Source organism: Simochromis diagramma, unplaced genomic scaffold, assembly GCF_900408965.1.
Source record: "Simochromis diagramma unplaced genomic scaffold, fSimDia1.1 OVJJ01000293.1, whole genome shotgun sequence".
In the NCBI taxonomy this organism is placed as follows: domain Eukaryota; kingdom Metazoa; phylum Chordata; class Actinopteri; order Cichliformes; family Cichlidae; genus Simochromis; species Simochromis diagramma.
The window spans coordinates 4,926,172-4,944,343 of NW_024386801.1; the positions used below are offsets into that span (position 1 = coordinate 4,926,172).

At 38.3% G+C, this 18,172-nt stretch overlaps 1 protein-coding gene across 4 annotated transcripts; it reads right to left on the bottom strand.

The window, feature by feature from the left end:
* Positions 1-6,523: 6,523 nt before the first annotated feature.
* Positions 6,524-13,195, bottom strand: ehf (ets homologous factor). 4 transcript variants are annotated; one of them, XM_040025287.1, is made up of 9 exons: positions 13,005-13,195; positions 10,463-10,601; positions 9,839-10,096; positions 8,803-8,847; positions 8,626-8,646; positions 8,477-8,539; positions 8,351-8,395; positions 8,057-8,252; positions 6,524-7,238 (listed from the first exon to the last, which is right to left on the bottom strand). In XM_040025287.1, exons 2-9 carry the CDS (start codon positions 10,536-10,538, stop codon positions 7,139-7,141), a joined length of 804 nt encoding a protein of 267 aa, XP_039881221.1. In that variant the 5' UTR covers positions 10,539-10,601; positions 13,005-13,195; the 3' UTR covers positions 6,524-7,138. The 4 variants fall into 4 exon arrangements, with proteins under 4 accessions (XP_039881221.1, XP_039881220.1, XP_039881219.1 ...); XM_040025286.1 differs by having other exon boundaries at positions 8,626-8,667; XM_040025285.1 differs by having other exon boundaries at positions 8,626-8,670; positions 13,034-13,194.
* Between the last annotated feature and the right edge of the window lie 4,977 nt (positions 13,196-18,172).

Sequence of the window (18,172 nt, forward strand, 5' to 3'; positions counted from 1 at the left end):
GCACAAAAAAATCTTTAAACGCAAACACTGGACTAATGAAAAAAAAAGTTTACCCCGGTGATAAATGTATTATAAGCTCGTGTAGACATTAACGATCAGGCAACAAGAGTCTTACCTATATTGGTCCTTCAAGTGCCTTTACAATGTAGTTCTGTCGCTTTTAAATAGACTCAGTGAACTACTGCCCTCTGCTGTGAAGGTACTTTGTTAAAGGATGAAAAGGGTCGATGCTCGTGCTGAACTGCTGTTGTTGTTCGTACTATATCGAAGAGGAGAGATATGTACGCAGAGCCAGACTTTGAGAAGAACAAATTCTTTCCCGTTACCACAACAAAACCATTTATTAATTTATCTATAAAAGCAAGTGTTGTCATTATGGAAGAGTGTGCTGTTGGTTATGTATTTCTCTCTGTAACTCAGAGACTTTTAGACAAGAATGTTTGTAATGAATGCATTGTAAATTGCACACATATTACCAACATACATTCAAAGATACATAAGGACATATAATTCAAAATGTGTCTTTATCCATTTTTATTCTGCTTATTCAAGATTCGAGATCCCTTTTTTTGTCACGCACATAGTTACACAAGTATAACACGCAGTGAAACCTGATATGCTCCACGAAAGTAAGTAAAGTAGGTAGATATATACAAAGAGGACATTACGTGCAATAAGTGAGTGAATTACATACAAGTTAAATAGAATAAAACAATCTGGAAATTTACAATTTTAAAATTTGGGCATGTACATTGTGTGAGTGTGGTGTTAAAGTTGTGCCGCAAAGAAGTCAGAAGGATCAGGCATGATATGGGAATGTTTGTTTTTTGTCCTTGACACAGCTGTTCGCATACCAGGACATGATGTTCTGTGTGAGGATGCTCTCCACAGCGCCTGTATAGAAAGTCCTGAGGATCTCTGGAGAGACCCTGAACTTCCTCAGTTGTCGTAGGTGGTACAGGCGCTGCCTAGCCTTTTTGTACTGGACCTGAATGTGGGCAGACCATGTCAGATCTGAGGAGATGTGGACACAGAGGTACTTGAAGGACTGTATGTCACGATTCTGGGTCTTATGACCCAGTGTTTTGAGTTTTAGTTTATTTTGATGTTTATAGTATATGGTTAAGCTCATTAGTTTTTCTATTTAATTTGTTATTAGATTCCCCTTGTGTCTTCCAACCCCTGTTAAGTCTCCCTTGCCCTTCATGTGTTTCATGTCTGTGTCTTACGTTGTCAAGTTCAGCTTGTCATGTCTGCGTCTCATTATGTTTCCTGTTTTATTTTGAAGGGGTCCTGTGTTCCTATGTTCAATGTTTTTAGTTTTACTCTCCCCTTGTGACGTGGTTATGTTCATGTGTGTCAGCTGTTTCCCCATGTGTTTCCGTTTCCCTCATTATCCTCCTGTGTGTATTTAGTCCGTGTGTCTTCAGTCATTCCTTGTCAGGTCGTCTGTTGTTCACGCCATGTTCTCCACGCCATGTTTCTAGGGTTCATGTCCAGGTTTTTCCCATGTTGTTTGTTTAGTTCTCCCAGTTTAGGTTAATGTTAGTTTTATTTCTGTTTGCCTTGCCCTTTATTTGTACCTTTTCTGCCAGCCTCATTAAACGGCTTGCTTTTTCTTAATACTCAAGTTTTGATCCAAGTTCCTTGGTGTCTGCATTTTGGGTCCACTCTTCACAATACATACAGTCTGCTTCTGCCAGACTGTAACAGAACAACCTGACCATGTTGGACCCAGCAGACATTTACTTCAGTAACTTTGTTGAATTTAAAATTCGTGTCACGCAACTTCGAGGACTCTGGATTATTTCCTGCGCAGGGAAGCAGGAGGAAGAGAAGGACTCCATTCGGGCCCAACCAGCTCGGATAGCAATGGCCAACCCAGGTTTTATGGACTACTTGCCCGTAGACTCTAAGAACTTTGTTTTGGCCACAATTGAGAAAGCCCCGGAGGTGAGCACAAGTGACACCATCGTCTCAGAATAGGACAATGTTTTAAGGGACTCCCTAGTTTCTGTATCTGTCCCTAGTGAACTATCTAAGGCTGTGTATGATGTGACTGGTGAGAACGTTGCAGATAACAAGGTGCCATCCACCATATTTAAACTGTTTAAACTGGCTAAACTACTTGGACTTACTGCCTCAGAGCTAATGGATCAAGTTAAGTTTTGTCTTCCACAGCCATTCATGTTTGAATCAGCTCACCATGATGTTGTTGTGTGTGTGTGGGTGTGGGTTGTTTTTTTTTTTTTTTGTTTTTGTTTTTTTTTTTTTTTTTTTTTTTTTTTTGTCGTCGATATCCACTGAAACTGTTCATGTGACACCTCAAAAGACTGTTTTATCTGAGCCTGCATCCATGACTCATGTCCCTGCTCCCAGGCCAGCTGAGGTTCTGCTAGTGAGCCCGTCCAGCCTTTTTCCTTATGTTCAGGAAGCTCAGGAGAATTGGATCAGTTACCTTGTTGTCCGCCATTACTACAACCACCACTACAACCTCTACTTCATTCATTAGCTCAGTCTCTAGCTCTATTGTCAGCTCTGCTACCTGCTCAGTTTTCAGCTTCAGCTTTGCAGTCGCCTGGTCCAGCTTCGGCTTCGCCGTGTCCAGCTTCAGCCTGGTCCAGCAAATTACATTTAAAAAAAACAAAAAAAACAAACTGTTGCACAAATATTATATAGCCTAGGATTGATCTGTTTAGTATATTTATTTCACAGTTTTGACTGAATGGAAACATTTATGATTACACCAGAGTTTACGAAACTAACTTTTTGAAAACAATAGATTTTTGTAAAATGAAACCTGTCTAAAAAGAAAACAAGCCCAGAAAATGAGTAACTGTCAGATCTATCCGGAACTTTATTGTCATCTGTCATCAATCTCAGTTGTGCTGCTGATAACGAACTGTGTCCAAGACAGTATTGTGAGTATTCTGGGGGAAAAAAGAAAATACCAGTGTGGACATTTGATCCTGCAGTCTTTATTGTCATTTGATTTTTAAATGAAATGTAAAGATGGACACTCTTATTTAGCTGCTTTGGGTTTGCAGCAGTGGTAGAGCTGGTTTATATGCTTTTAATATTTTGATGTTCAAATTATTTTTGAACTTTGTTTTCACTGAGGATAAGGGAGAATTTGAATTCAGTCAAACCAAGAAAAATGAGCATGGTTTAGGAAATCTTGTGACTTTACTCAATAAAATTGCTATTTCAATTGAAATAATGATCTAAATTTTTAACAACCAGTGGAAATAATGAACTTTGTTTTATTTCACACTGAAAAACATTATCATACATTTCAAATATAACCCTAATGCGTTTCACCTTTTATGCAAAAAATGTACACTTGACACTGACATTCTACCTGATTTTTTTTTTTTTTTTTTTTTTTTTTTTGGGTTGAAACAAGGAAATTACAGCTTTATTAATTGTCAAATCCAGACAAGGAAATCAACATTAATGGGAACTCCAAAATCTTCAAAGGAAATTGGCTCCGTAACATACTGGAAACAAATAATTTGTGCATTTTCATGAATACTTCCTCATGTTTTTGGTTACAGCAAAAAATATGAACAAAGGTCATTTCCGAATTATTTTTTTGTTTAATGCAAATGCAGAAGAAAAACCAAAATACTTAATTTCTTCGTTCTTCACAAGTACTTTAAATGCTACTTTCCTTCCCTATCATAAGACTATGATCTAGTGTGTCATTTTGTAATGGGTAATAAAATGCTAGATTGACCTCCCCATAACCCCAAAAAGCAAAGCTGCATCAGTAACAGAGCACTAATCTGTCCAACTCAGTGTTGGGTTGGACGCCTCACAGGTCCATTTGAGTATGAGACAAACATGATAAGGGGCCCAGATAAGCTGAGCCAGTGTATCCACTGAGAGAACACAATAGCCCCACTTATTGGCATGGGATGCAGACATAAAATCACATCTTGCTGTCTTCATGCCCATGCTTAGGCTATCTTTTATCACTTCCCTGTTCTTCCTCTTGCATCTATCTGATTGAATTAATGCTCTCCCTTTTTAAATAATAAAATACCCTTTGCTTGGTTTATTCAAATCAGAAAATCATTTTGTAACTATAAGAGATAAAGGTACTCGTGGGGAGGTATTGCATATGCTTTTTGGCCAAACAAAGGCAGCCATTGTCTAATAAATCAGAACAAGGAGGCCACTAGATAATTCTACCCCACGTAGAGTTTGTTGTCATCTTCCTAGACAATTGTCTGGACTGTTCTTATTATAATAGCATGTCTGTTAAAAAAAAAAAAAAAAACTCACACAAGAATTCAAAGTGCTAAAGTGAGGCACATGGATTAAATATCTCCTCAGGTGCAAATGTATTTTTTCTTCCTTCCCAGATCTGTTACAACCGGTTTGGGCGCATGTTTGCATGAATGCTTTCGTTACCAGCACTCGATGACTTAGAATCAAGTCCTGTAAATACATGTCACGCTGGTTTAACGGTGCTCTCTTGAATTCGTCAGATATGCTGTCTTGTCATACGTGCAGCTTGCTTCTGGGAGCCATTTCGGTCACATACAGCACTATTCGTGTCACAGTATCAGAAGTATGTAAAGCTACGATTTGTGATCACTGGGCAGTGGTCTGTTAGGAAAATCATGCTCATGTTTGCAGAGGTTACGTGAGTCTAACATTTGCATAACTGCTCAATCATCTTCAGTGACTCACATCAAAGTTTTGTCTTATCACAGCTCACAGCAGTGATATAATATGCTTAATATTATTACAAAGTCAAACTAAGGCTAAATGTGAGCTGTTGATGTATTCCTGTGCTTCTGGTCATTACATTCATTAATTTCTCGATTCATCTCTTTGTAATACAGTATATCAGCGTTCATGTGCAATGAGCCTTAGTTTGCCTTAAACCACTTACTGGTATGGTATCATGGGCAAATGCAGTAATGGTTACATAATACACAATTAAATATCTGCCTTGGTGTTTGATTGACAGTTGGACTTTTCGCCATGAGTATCCAAAGCACTAGTTTTGTTAGTTAATTTTGAAATTTTCTTGTCACATAAACAGCACAGATTAATTTCATTATCATTTCTTTCTTCTTTAATTATATGTGTCTTATTTGTTAGAAGTAAATTTTAGGAAGTTCACAACGGATGCTACGACAGAAAGCTGCTTTTAACCATAGTTGACATTTTCCATTTTTCTGTTACTATTTAAGGATCATGTACAATCTAATTTTGTATACATCGAGCCTTAAATACAACTAGGTTTGATTTTGTATACATTTCAAATGTATGTATGGATCGTAACAAGATCAGCTCCAGAGAAACTATAGAGTGTGATTTGTTGATAATAGCTCTGAAAACAAACAATGGGATTTGATGAATAAACACTTCAGTTTGAATTACATTACTTCATGTAATACAACAATCGGACAATCACTCGCTATTATTTCAGTCCAATCAGGAAGATTCTGTTTGTACCACTTTACATTAATTCATTCACCCATCCTTGAAACTCCTCTACTCAGATATGTTTTTTCACCAATAAGGAGTGTTCTGTTTAGCTTTCATGTGATCAGTTCTGATCACAACCTATTGACAATTATGTTTTAAGAACAGGCCATGTTTTGTCTTTCAGTGTACAACATGCAATTATTACCTTATGATGCATACGTATGAGACAGAATAGTGACTAAACTGAAAACAATGCAGTGCGGCGCAGTGCGAAAGTGCAAAAGATAACGACTGAACGTGGTGTCAGTCATCAATATGTAAAGAAGGCTTGCATAAGCCAGATAAATCATAGTTGAAGATTAGCAATGGATTTGCTTGCAAATGCAAGTCAAAGAAGGCAGTCTTTTACTGGCACTGCCTTTATCTTGCTGGCCATCAAGGCCCTCTCATTTGTCTGCTGCCTGCAGGAACCAGCTTGGCAGCTACGGCACACAGTGGCAAACAATTAACTGTGTGGCATTTCACACTGTCATGATAAAGCAGTAATTACCAGCACTATCTTTAAGTGCATGGCTTTTCAGAGTCAAGCTTGTAACAGATTTAGTGGGAACAAGGCTTTCACTTGTGGATCTAAACAGCACTCTGTAGCTCATCAATATTGTTCAAGTTTGGGCAAGAATAGCTGCAGTTTGCATATTAGACTGAAGCCAAATGCTAAATTAATTGCAAGTGTCTAATGCTGACTCATATAACTAAAATTCTTGAATTAAGCCTCAGGTCCTGGGGCTTTTATATTTGGAATTTGATTGTTCTCCCTGTGCTCCCGAGGTTCGCTCTGGCTTCCCGAAGACATGCTCGTTAGCTGGTGATTCTAAATTGGCCGTAGGTGTGAATGCGAGTGTGATTGTCCAGAGTATCTGCTCTCGCCCAATGACAGCTGGGACCGGCTCCAGTCCCTGACACCCTGAACTGAATAAGCAGTTAAAAAAAAATGGATGGATGGATTTCAGTTTCTTAATTTACATTCAGATCTTACACATGGAATTCATGAAAATAAAGAGTTTTATAAAATCAAAACAGTTACAAGCTTTATTTGTAATATCAACAAACATTTACACACTTTCTGGACAGTTCAATGGATGTAAAGTATGAAATAGTACAAACCATATTGTCACATTGTAAATATTTCTAGTTCATCACTAGTTTATGTATTCAGTGCTGTGCTTTGGCCTTATTATTTTCTTACTATTGTTTTTTTTTTTTTTTTGGTTGGTTTTTAAGCAGTGAACAATCATCCTTTCGTAAGTACACTTCACAGTATCAGTGTCAAAACACGCTACATACATTTCTTTGCCACATGTATTTTGAACGTGTTATCAACACGTGCTCTTTTGGTACTTGGAAAAAGTATCTGTTTGAAAAGAAACATCTGAAAACTCTTTAAAAAATTGGTTATTATAATTTTTTCATCTTTTTAAAGGAAGATTTTAAGTGACCATATCTGAGGTTTGACTGCTATTAAGGCACAGTAAAGAATATTTCAGTGCAGTATCACAACATAGTTATAAATTGAAATAAAAATAAAAAAACAGGAAGAAAAACAGTTTAGACATCATCAAAAACAGTCAATGCAAACTATAATAAAGCATTAAGCACACAACACCAAATAAAACATAAATTAATGAAACCGTCACTTGTCCGACTCTCTCCACCCTCTTGCATTTCTTCCAAACTTGTAAACCAGCCTGCGGCCATCTACTCGTTCTAGGATTTCTCTTTTGTAGTAATATCTGTAAGACAGAACGGACAAATCAAGTAATTTTAGATTATGGAAAACATATGTATAAAAAAAAGTCTTGCATATTTCACTTAGTTGGATTGACTGAATTAAGTAAAGTTTTACTGCTGTTTGTGTTTCACTCCACTTTCCCCCAGTCAGTTCAAAATAATCCGCAGTACTTTCTGATGACTTTCGCATTTCAAAAGATTCTTTGCGTTCTTATCTGCCGTTTGCTGGAAATGCCAGGAAACTTACTGACAATTCAGGTTCTATCACATTGGACTACCTCACAGTTTACAGTTTACTTGTTAACTTTCTGTTTAGAAAAAGACTGGCAACTTCATACACATACTCGCTTGTGCTACTTTAGCTTTGTGCTTGCATTTCAGACAGAGTTTAAATTCTTGCACCCCATTAATTTAAAAAAATAACTCCTACACCAGTTTGTTCACACCTATTTACGCATGTAATATTCTCCATAACCTATTTAGAATTCAGCAGTCTACAGTACTGTGTCATTCTTTCATCAAATCAACTAACAGAACAAAGAGGTACTAAAAAGAAAACCTATTGTTAAGGTAAAAGTCAAAACAGGTGCAACATCAGTTACACAAAGAGATGAATTAATGCATCAAATAGAAGCACAAAGTACACATTTTCATCTTTATTCATGGTCATTCAAACAAAAGTTATTGTTTTCTGTTGCTGACAGCACCAATCTGAGAAAAACAACATCCCAACGTCTTAATCGTGATTGTGTGTTTATTGTATGCAAACATAAGGTTTATATTTTAATAAATAATGTAAGAGAGCTGTGAGGGGTTGTACCTCATTGCACGGCTTAGTTTCTCGTAAGTCATGCTGCTGTTATTTTTCTTCTTGCCCCATAATTGTGCCACTGCCTCTGACTTCAGGAAACGAAAAATACCCTCTGTCCGATCCTCCCACTTGATCAGTCCTGGGTTTCGCTCTGGATTCAGTAGAATGTCCCTGATAAACTCCCACAAATGGGTCCCCCTTGGGTCTTTGGTAAAAACAACAAAAAAGTAGATAGTGGTTGTTTAATAAACATCAAAATTACATAAAAGGCATTAGTTTAAAAAGATTTTTTCTATTACTTACTGTGTTTTTTGACTGGATGCGGACGGGTGAAAGATCGTTTGATATCTGGGAAAGAGATTATTCATTGTGAAACATAATTTTCAGTTACAGTTTGTTGCTCTCTATATAGTACAAATAAATCTTCACCTGGACTAGGAGCCCTGGGAGAGGCAACAGGTGCAAGGGGGTGAACCGAGGGGTCATAGATTTCTAAATAAAAAAGAAGTCAGGTCAATATTTTTTGTCTGCGATGAATAAAACTTGAATAGACAATAGCAGAAATATCACAGCAGTACCTCCAGGTGGATAGCTGACATCTGGAAATGGACAAGAGAAGTCTACTGTGAAAGAAATAGGTAGGAGGCAGGCTTAATTAGGGCAATAACACAATGAGTACAATGAACAGGAAAATGTATTCATTATAATGCTGATGTTTGTGTTTTTGGCTAACATTTTGTGTGAAGGACTCTTACATTCAGGTTTGCTTTCCATTTGCCCTATATCCACATGATACTGGCCTGTGCAGAGATAAAGATGGAAAAATAAATGAAATATAAGCATAAATTGCAAATTAATATTTAAGTCAGTACATTCACTATTTTCAAAATGGCTGGTATTGAGGGACTGGTCAAAAAATTACTTTCTGCACTCCTCTCTCCCATTTCCCGACTGTCTCAGTAGAAATGGGAAAAGCAACAGTGAAGCACCGACACACCTTTTTTCATCAAAAAAAGTAGTAACATCAGAAATGTATTCTAAATTCCAACAACCACCAATGACTTCAAACTCATATAGCAATAATACCCTGTGATCACAATCAGTGGGAAAACAATATTTGATGTATTAAAATGTGACACCTTATCTCAAGAAACTGAGCAGGTTTCTTACAGTTGGTTACAACAATAGCAGAACTGTTCTCTTGGTTCAGTTTACTTCGAAATTATTTTTAACCTCAGGGTTAAACCTGTTGTGCAAGATCTATTGGTGCTACTCTTGAAAAGGTATTGGCTTTATTTGCTAGATAAAATATAGTCGGCTTGTGTAATTTACATAAATTTGTATTATTTTCTTTTCTTATTTAGCCACATGCTATACATACAGTTGCAACAGGTATAAGCCAAAAAATGAAGTATTAGGCCTAAGAAACAAAAAAGGCAAAGAAAAAAGAAAAACCTTTTGACTTTGTTTAAAAGCTCTAATTAAAAAACAATGGACGATCCAATTCTCAGCTTGTTTCTCAGCTTCACACCCCCTCTGTGCTTTGTTAGGAAACCCATTCTAGCAAGAGCAAACAACAAATCCATCATCTCCTTGGCTCTAAGCAATCCTTTGCCCCTCTACAGCAGCATGTTGTGCGACCCCCTGACCAGCTCTGCGATCCGTTCTCAACAACTCATCATCAAGACCTCGTTCCAGACACAACTCGGATCACCCAGCTTCTTTTTTATTGGCACTAATCATCTTCCTTTGCTGCCCCTTAAACCTCTCTCCCAGAGTTTTTAGACGTACCGCTCCACTTGAGCTCTGTGATGCTGTGGAAGAGAATGGGTCCCACGCTGCCAGCTGCACGGATGAAGTCCTGGTAGCTTAGGCTGCAAAGCTGATGGCCATCGATGTCAAAGTTTTGGAATGGGATGCTGGAGGCATCAATTTGGTGCATGTCCATAATTTGCTGCAGCCATTCCCACACTTGGTACTTACTCCAGAACTGAGGCTGGGACTCATGAGGCCACAGACGGCTCGTGTAACCAGCCATCACCAATGAACCTGCAGGCACAGACATAATTGCTCTTTTCTTAGACTTAACAGTGACTTCATTTAGTTTCATTGTAAAGGTGTATCTGATGAGGGAAGCATGACTCCCACAAGCAAAGGTATTTTTCAACAATTAAATAGCAAATTCATTTACTGTAAAACTATTTCTCAGCTGGGTATGTCTAATTCATGCCTTGTGTTTCAGAGCTCTGGGCTCTCCAGGTGAACAATACATTAGCTGCTAATTGTTGAATTATTTACATTTTGAATTGCAGCTTTGTAACCACTTAGTGAACTGGAGTCTTCAGAATACAAGAGTAGGAATAAAAATACAGTAGGCCTCATTCTGATTGTGTCAGTGTGTGCAATAATCCTCACCATCAGGATAGGGGTTAGCAGGGCCCCAGGCACTGGTCACCTGGCTGTCGAGGGTTGTGGATGTAGTTACACTCATACTGCTACTTCTATGCTCAGATGTACCATGGCCCAGGGGCTGAGGCAGGAGGGTAGTACTTTACTGTATAGACAGAGTCAAAAATAATCTGTCACTCATGTATGCACACATACTCGCATAGATAAAGGTAAAGAAAATTGAGCTTTTGACCTCGATGATGACATTCCATATTAAAAGATTATGTATACATCTCATGCATGACTGAATCTACTTTATTTAAGCACAACAGATTCACAGGATGTCAGCACAGACGCTGTCCTCTTTACATTGCATCAAAGCTAAAGTAACGTGCTAATAATGCAGACAGCAAATGCTGCAGCTGCTGCTTCACATATCTGATGTAGCAGTATTCAGTGTATTCGAGCTAACTGCCATCTGGAAAGTAGCTGCTCTGGAAATGTTTTCCCTTATTTTTACATTCTTCTTGCTGTTAATGTGGTAACCACAGGTGTCAGAATTTCAGCAAAAAAATCAAACACAGGTCTGATTGTTTGTTACCATCAAAGTGTGGTCACAAACTTATTCCGTGTCAGCACAGGTGGCAGGTTGGGCATGTTGTGTACTCGTTATGAAGAAAGGGTCTGTTGGGTTTTGTATTTTAATCAAGGTCTAATCTATTTGTTTTTACCCAGCTTAAAACATGAATTTTATTTGTTCTTCAGTGGTGTAATCATATTTTGGTTTGCTTGTAGCATCTTCCTTGAAGAAGTAAAGTAGCAGAAGACTAACAGAAAGGTACACTCCGCTTAATCATTAGATGCACTTAAAGTACAGCAGCTTATGTCGCCATTGAGTTGATGTTTATTAGCGTAATATCGACTCACTGAGGATTCGTTAGTCACAGGTGCAGTTACTTTTGAAGGGTGAGCTGTTCACATATAAAAAATAAATAAAGACATGTTTCAAATGTAACCACAAGTATATTTGCATTCCATGTAAATAAAGTCAGTGTGAATTTCAGCACCTCCACTGTTTTGGTAGCACAAATGTTGCATGTGCACAATAGCTTAGTCATATCTTCGATGGTCCAATGCCAGCATCTGGTTTTCTGTTACTGTTGCACTGAAATTCCCCTTGAATGCTCAGAACATAAGGCAGACATAGAAATCCAAACGTCCAGCTAATACTGCTGTTGTTAAAAGAAATAAAGTGTTGTCTGTATATGTAAAGTTTTGGGACGATCATTTATTATTTTTCTTAAAATCTTCTTTAAATCTGTATCTGCCCAAAATGACAAGAAGAGCTGCTTAGGTGTGAGTGCTGTTATTCTAAATTTTTCTGACTTACTACATGATAATGAAACTATGAAAGGCTAGCAGATGAGATAGCCGTTTTAAATGGCTACACATTAAACAGTGTAATACACAGTACTCTGACTGTTCCATAGAAAAACTTGGCTGCAGTTTTATGGTAGGTTATAAACAAAATTGCTCCAAGCCATGTCACACATTTCTTCAGTAAACACTGAGTCGCCAGGATAACACATCTGCATACAGTTAGAGAAATTTATCACTTTAAAGACCTAGCAAAACAGTTTTATAGCAAACAAAAGCCAAGATTTATGAATTCGATTTCTACAGAAGATAAGGTATACATTCGTCAAATCAAAGCAGAACATCTCATCAGCTGCCAATCAGCCCAAATCTCTTATGTGTTTATCTTCAATCTATGAGTACTACGAGTGCCAAGCACGTATCTTAACAAGAGAGTAGTTTCTGCAACAGAAAGTTGTTTCTGTCAATACAACGCGTACGCAGCAATTCAAGTCACAGTCATGAATCAATATGCTGTCGGCCAAGTCACAGAGAAAAATCATTGCACTGAATATGTCATGATGCAAGGACACAAGCAACAGTTGAAGAATAAGTTAACATGAACATTTTGTCTGCTCTTGACAAGATTGGCTGCTTTCCCTTTAAGTCAGAGCCAAAGCCTTGTGGTAGCACTGAAACATAACTGAAAGTAACTTGGTGGACTTTTAAAAATCTTATTTGTCTTTATTCTTAATTTTGCATTTAATTTTTATTTAATTTTGGATTTATTGCATAAAATTGATTTGTAAAGATTTTTCAGATTTTCAAAGTAAATGTGAACAAATATAGTTAAGTTTAGGGTTTCTGCACAGTTTTGAATGCTAACTTCAAAGAGGAACCTCTTAAAGTTTAAGTTTTGTGAATTACACAATACAGCTTTCAGTGTCTTTAAAATTGACGATGTCCTGTATGACTGAAACAGATAATGTAGCCAATGCATAGCTAAAAATTACTGTAACAAGAGACAAACTGTGAAATGAAAATACCACATGCACAGCCAACCTGACTAAAACAAGGTAAAACATCAGCATATTAAAGCATATTGAGAATTCTTATTAGGATTTTGTACACTTAATACACTTTGAGCCTTCGGGTTAATTATACTGCAACCAGTCATTAGTGCTGATTATCCAGAACCGGTGTGACAGCCTACCAGAGCAGTAGAATGGAGTCTGACCAGACCTGTTAGAGGTCTCGCGAAGATCCACTTTCAGCAGTCTCCTGAGATTCCGACACCGTAGTTTACTAGAGTGTAAAGTCAGATAAGGTGAGTCCTTTTGCTAACGAAAGCTTAGAATTAACAGAAGCATGTAGAAACTGCAGGTGCTGCCCCACCACAATGGGTTTTTTATCCTGTTAACTTCCTTATCCCACTCCAATTGGCTACCTGTTCATGCTCATACCAGATAGGTATTTGCATAATGCACACCCACACACAGAAACATAAAACAGATCCACACACACACCTGACAAAACTTTTTATTATCTCTGTTGGCAGCATTTCCTCTCACGGAGTCAAGCACACAAACGCAAGCTCACTCACGCAGTTAAGCTTACACTTATGAGGAAACATATACACAGATACACATACAATAGACCACAAAGTTTAAATCCTCAAAGTTCATGTGGTTTCTTAAAATAGTGTTTAACCTTAGAGAAACTTCCCTCTGTGCTATTATGCAGGAAAACAGTTGCTTGCTTTATTTCATCATGATGAACGAGGTGCTGACAGTTTGGTAGGAGGGCCTGAGAGAATGTGTTCCTTTTACTCTTTTAAAGTTGCTGGAACTGACAAAGAAACATTAGTAACTGTGTGCCTGAAAAGACTGTAATAAAATGGGGTTATGGGGGTTAGACATTTATAAATGTCTATAATTTTACACTGTGGCCTCTTTCAGCTTTGAATTTGCATATTAAATTTGTCTCTGAGTGATGATCACTATTAGGGCGAGCTTGTTTCAGACTGACTCAGAGCAATGCGGGGCTTCACCATGTTGCAATCACATCCAACTTTGATCGTCTAGTAAACATACTAGCTAACAACATGCAGGGATCCACAGGTGTCTGAGTAAAGAGTGACAAATGCCAATTAGTTCCGGTATGTGTCCCAAAAATTCCAGTCAGTATCACAGCACTGTGACAACAGTGAGCCTCTTTAATTTATGTGAATTATTTGCCAGTATGCTCCCGGCAGGTATTATGTATTTCCCTGTTGCAACATTTACAAAATTTCCTTTTGAAAAATGTGTCAAACAAGACTTAACTAAAAATGTGAAATACTGTTAGATGGAAAGCGTAAAATCTTGTGTCTAATTGAATGAGCCCTTGTACACTAGGAGAATGTATGGCAGTGGATCTGTTTGGTGTTTTCAAATTCCTCAAAACACGTTTGTCCTGTTTAGCTATTTTTTCCACTTGACATCAACCATGAGCGGAGCAGGTATTTCCAAAAAGACAACTGTACTGTTCAAACAGCATATGTGCAGTTAGTGTGTCAAAAAAAACAAAAGCAACAAAAAACATTTTTACTGAACTTTGTCACCATTTATATCTGCTGTTGGCCCATACTGACAAAGATCAGAGGAAGTTCAAAAAGTCTATTTTTACTTGACGCCAATTAGAGTTTGGGCAAATTGTAACATCTTTGATCTGAGATCTAAATGGGATCTATAGCATTGTACTGTTACAATACCTCTTGGGACCAGAGGCACTCACAGTATCATGCTGATAATTGAAGTGACTTTGAGCAGGGTTGAACTGTATAATAGGCTGAAGCAGAGAGAAGTGAAAGCCAGGGATGTCAGGGATTTCTCAGAGCTTCTTTAGCAGAGTCATGTGGAGGGAAACAATAGGTGACGCTGAACAAATTAATTTGCTTTTACGTAACATTGATCTGTTGAGCATGTAATCATATAAAATCCCTTCAGAGTCTTAATATTCAATATTTTCAAGAATAAAACATGCATTGCACTATTACACCGAACATTGTGTTATCCCAACAGGCTGACTTTAATAGCCTAATTTCCTAGATCCTTATGATCAACATACTGCCTGTGTTCATACTATGCTCACTCTGGGAGCTCTCGCTCTCTGAGCGCATGCAGTATGCGTATTTTTGTGTGACTTGGACTCTTGCCCATGGCTGAGCTTCAGAGGTAATGAGGGAATTCAGTGTAAGCATGATTATCTCTGAGAGTTCCCCTCATCTGCATGCCAGATCGCTACAGTCCTAATGGCAAAAATCACCACTCCTGATCTCCCCGCAGCCCTCCGACACCACCCTAGCTGCATGGGTTACAGATAACTTGCCTCCAGCCCTCCCGGCAGCCCGTCTACCGCCTACTTGTAACACAGGTGCTATTTTCTGGATTTTTTGCAGAACTTTCCTATCCTCTTTTTAAAGGGTAACATGCCTCCAGGGTGCAATTTGGGGCCTTAGCTGCATTTGGTGTCCTCCCGTTGTGAATGCCTGACCAGATTTTATTGCAGTAAGATTAATATGGCCATCAGCAGTGAACAGAAGTCACACACTTCTCATTACAGTCCGCTGTTTAGGCTGCCTCGCATCGCCTTCTTTTTTGTTCTCTCTCCATCAGGCTTTTCATTTGCCGTGTCACAAGGAGAGCCTAGTATTTGTCATCTCATTTCATGGATCTTCATTCTGCTTTTTCAGGGTGGTTGCGGGTCGACATGTGTAAAAGTCCACTGGGGGAACAGAAAAAAGCTGGAGAAACAGAGGGGGAGAGATCAAAGCCTGTCATCTCTGCTCCACTCTGTGTGAGTCAGCCCACCAACATTGCAAGACGCAGCGAAGACATCCTCCCAGACTCAAGAAAATGTCATCAAAATGCTGGCATTATAGACAGTGTCATCTATTTTTAAGTAGAGTCAAGTAGAGGCTTATGTCATCCTCCAATAATAGTACACTACTGATCCATTTATAAAGAGGCTTATAACTTGCTTAGTGCTGCTGTGAATTATTAACGTTTTATCTGAGCATGCGGTCAAAAGTTTCCCTTTGACAGGAAAGGCTGTCAGAACTGTCAGTCAGAAGAAACAGACAAGACAGGAGGAGGGTACAGTTGCATGCTCTAATGAACAGGAACTTATTAGCTGGAGTATGTCTATTACTGTCCCACTTGCCTCCCATCTTTCATTAACTGCTTATCACGCCTGTTAGTGTCATCTTTAATACTTCACATTTTGATTAGCATATGTTCCATGGGGAAAGAAGGAAAAATCATTTTATTAGTGTCAATTATTGCTACAAATGACAATTTCACTGCCTAAATTGTAATTTTACATTTCCTCCCTGTCAAAGAACAATGGCTGTGTAATTACAGTAATGAGAAGTGCAACAGAAAAATGAATTATTCAGAATCAGTTTTCTTTCATGTTCTTTTGAACTCCACCGTGTCTGTTTGTTTGACATCTGCCCGGCCTCATTAATGTCAGTGCGCTGAGAACACAGGTTCTGTCCATCTTGCAGGTAATATATACGAGGAGCAAGAGTGAGTATATGTTAAAAAACACACAAAACCCCCCACTTTTTCACCCATTCACTGTCCAGGAGCAAAACTGCACTTGACTTGATAGGGTGCAGATCTATTATTAGCCCATAGGTGACACTGTTGTCCCGTGTAGTGCCAGAGAGCTCTGAAATCATGCTTATTGAATCAGTGATGAATATAAATGTGATATGAGAAAGTGTAGGTGGAACATGCTTCCTAACAATTACTGACTACAGTGTCTACAGAGGGAGGTAGAATAACCTACATAAATTATTAGCTTTGTTACATACATGAGGAACAAAGAGAAGAAAGACCATGCAGGGAGGGCAGTGAAGACTTAAAACGGTGCACGGCCAGCTTGCTTTAACATAACATTTTTTCTTTCAATAAATGGATCTCTGAGTTCATCTATCAGAACTGTCCTTTTTGGGCATCATTGTCTGCTTTTCTGACCAGAGGTGCAACACATCAGTGAAGCAGCCTGTCATTTAAAATGGGACGATGAAAGCTGCAAAATGATGATGTAGACTCCAGCATTTAACCAGCAGGACTGCAGTACAGCATGATCACTATTATAAGTTTAAAATGATTTAAATTGGCACAAGTTTTATAGCTGATCCTCTTAGTCTTTAATAATGTATTCAACTGAAAAGAGCTGTGCACAGGGACAAAACTAATGATTATTGTTACCAGACTCTGCATTTCCCCTGAGCTGTATCAAAATAAGCATTTTGTTTTTACACTTTCCTACTTAAAAGGTTCCTTCTGCTAGGCTTCATCTGTGTCATTTCAAAATGCAGTTTTCCAAAAAAGAAACCAGAAGAAAAAACCATTGCACAACCTACTGCACGCTCTGCCTCAAAAGGCACACAACCAAGAGATGCAAAACGCTGGAGCAAACAAAGCTCCATTTAGCAGCTAAAGAGCTAAATATTCCTATCAGGAACTGGTAGAAAGCAAAATGTAACATACAGGACAGTGGATATGGGACCATTTATTAGGTGGTTGGAAATATGACACAGAATGAATGTTCATGTATTGTTCATGTTGATTTCCTGAATATGTACAACACAATAGGCTAAGTAGCCTTTAACTAAAGCAGTGACAAAATCTATAAAACTGTATTCCACCACATCTAAAAATTGCTCTGTTAGGTTAAGATCTGGAAGCCATTTGAGAACAAAAAACTCATTTTCATGTTTAAGGAACCAGTTTGAGATGATTTGAGCTTTGTGAAAGGTCATGCTGCTGAAAGCAACCATCATAAGATGGCTGGACTGTAGTCATTAAGGGGTGGATGTGGTCGGGAACAATACTCAGGTACGCATTACAAGTTAAGTGGGCTAAAACACCACGATAAAGAAAGTGTCTGAAAGAGGTTCCCTTCACTCCTTCTGAATAGATGACAAATATACATATGTTCAATTCTTATCACCAACATGTGTAACTAATGATTTTCTCGGGATAATGATAAAGTCAGTGAGTGAAGAGGTTCAGAGACAAACTGGCTGGTTCAGCAACAAAAGACAACCGCCACTAGTTGCTGTGATGGATAAGGTGGAAAGAAAACATCCAGTCTGCTTTCCACTTGCATTCTTCAAACTGAAGTTCAGGCAAAACAACACAGCTGTACATGACGTGACAACATAGCCTCAGTTTCGGCCTTAACTATTTCTTTAGGACTTTGTACGGGAGCTTGCTGAGTGCCGTCCAACTACCCGAGACAACCATAAAGGCTAAATATGAGCCATATACAGTAGCTGACAGTCATGTGAAAAACAAAATATTCAGTGTCCTGTGAAAAACTAAA

Coding starts and splice junctions, on each gene's coding strand:
- ehf (XM_040025285.1), bottom strand. CDS start 10,538: ATGAGTGTAACTACATCCACAACCCTCGACAGCCAGGTGACCAGTGCC. Junction 8,848..9,838: donor CACAGAGCTCAAGTGGAGCG/GTACGTCTAAAA, acceptor ATCTCTGCACAG/GCCAGTATCATGTGGATATA. Junction 7,239..8,056: donor AAACTAAGCCGTGCAATGAG/GTACAACCCCTC, acceptor TCTGTCTTACAG/ATATTACTACAAAAGAGAAA.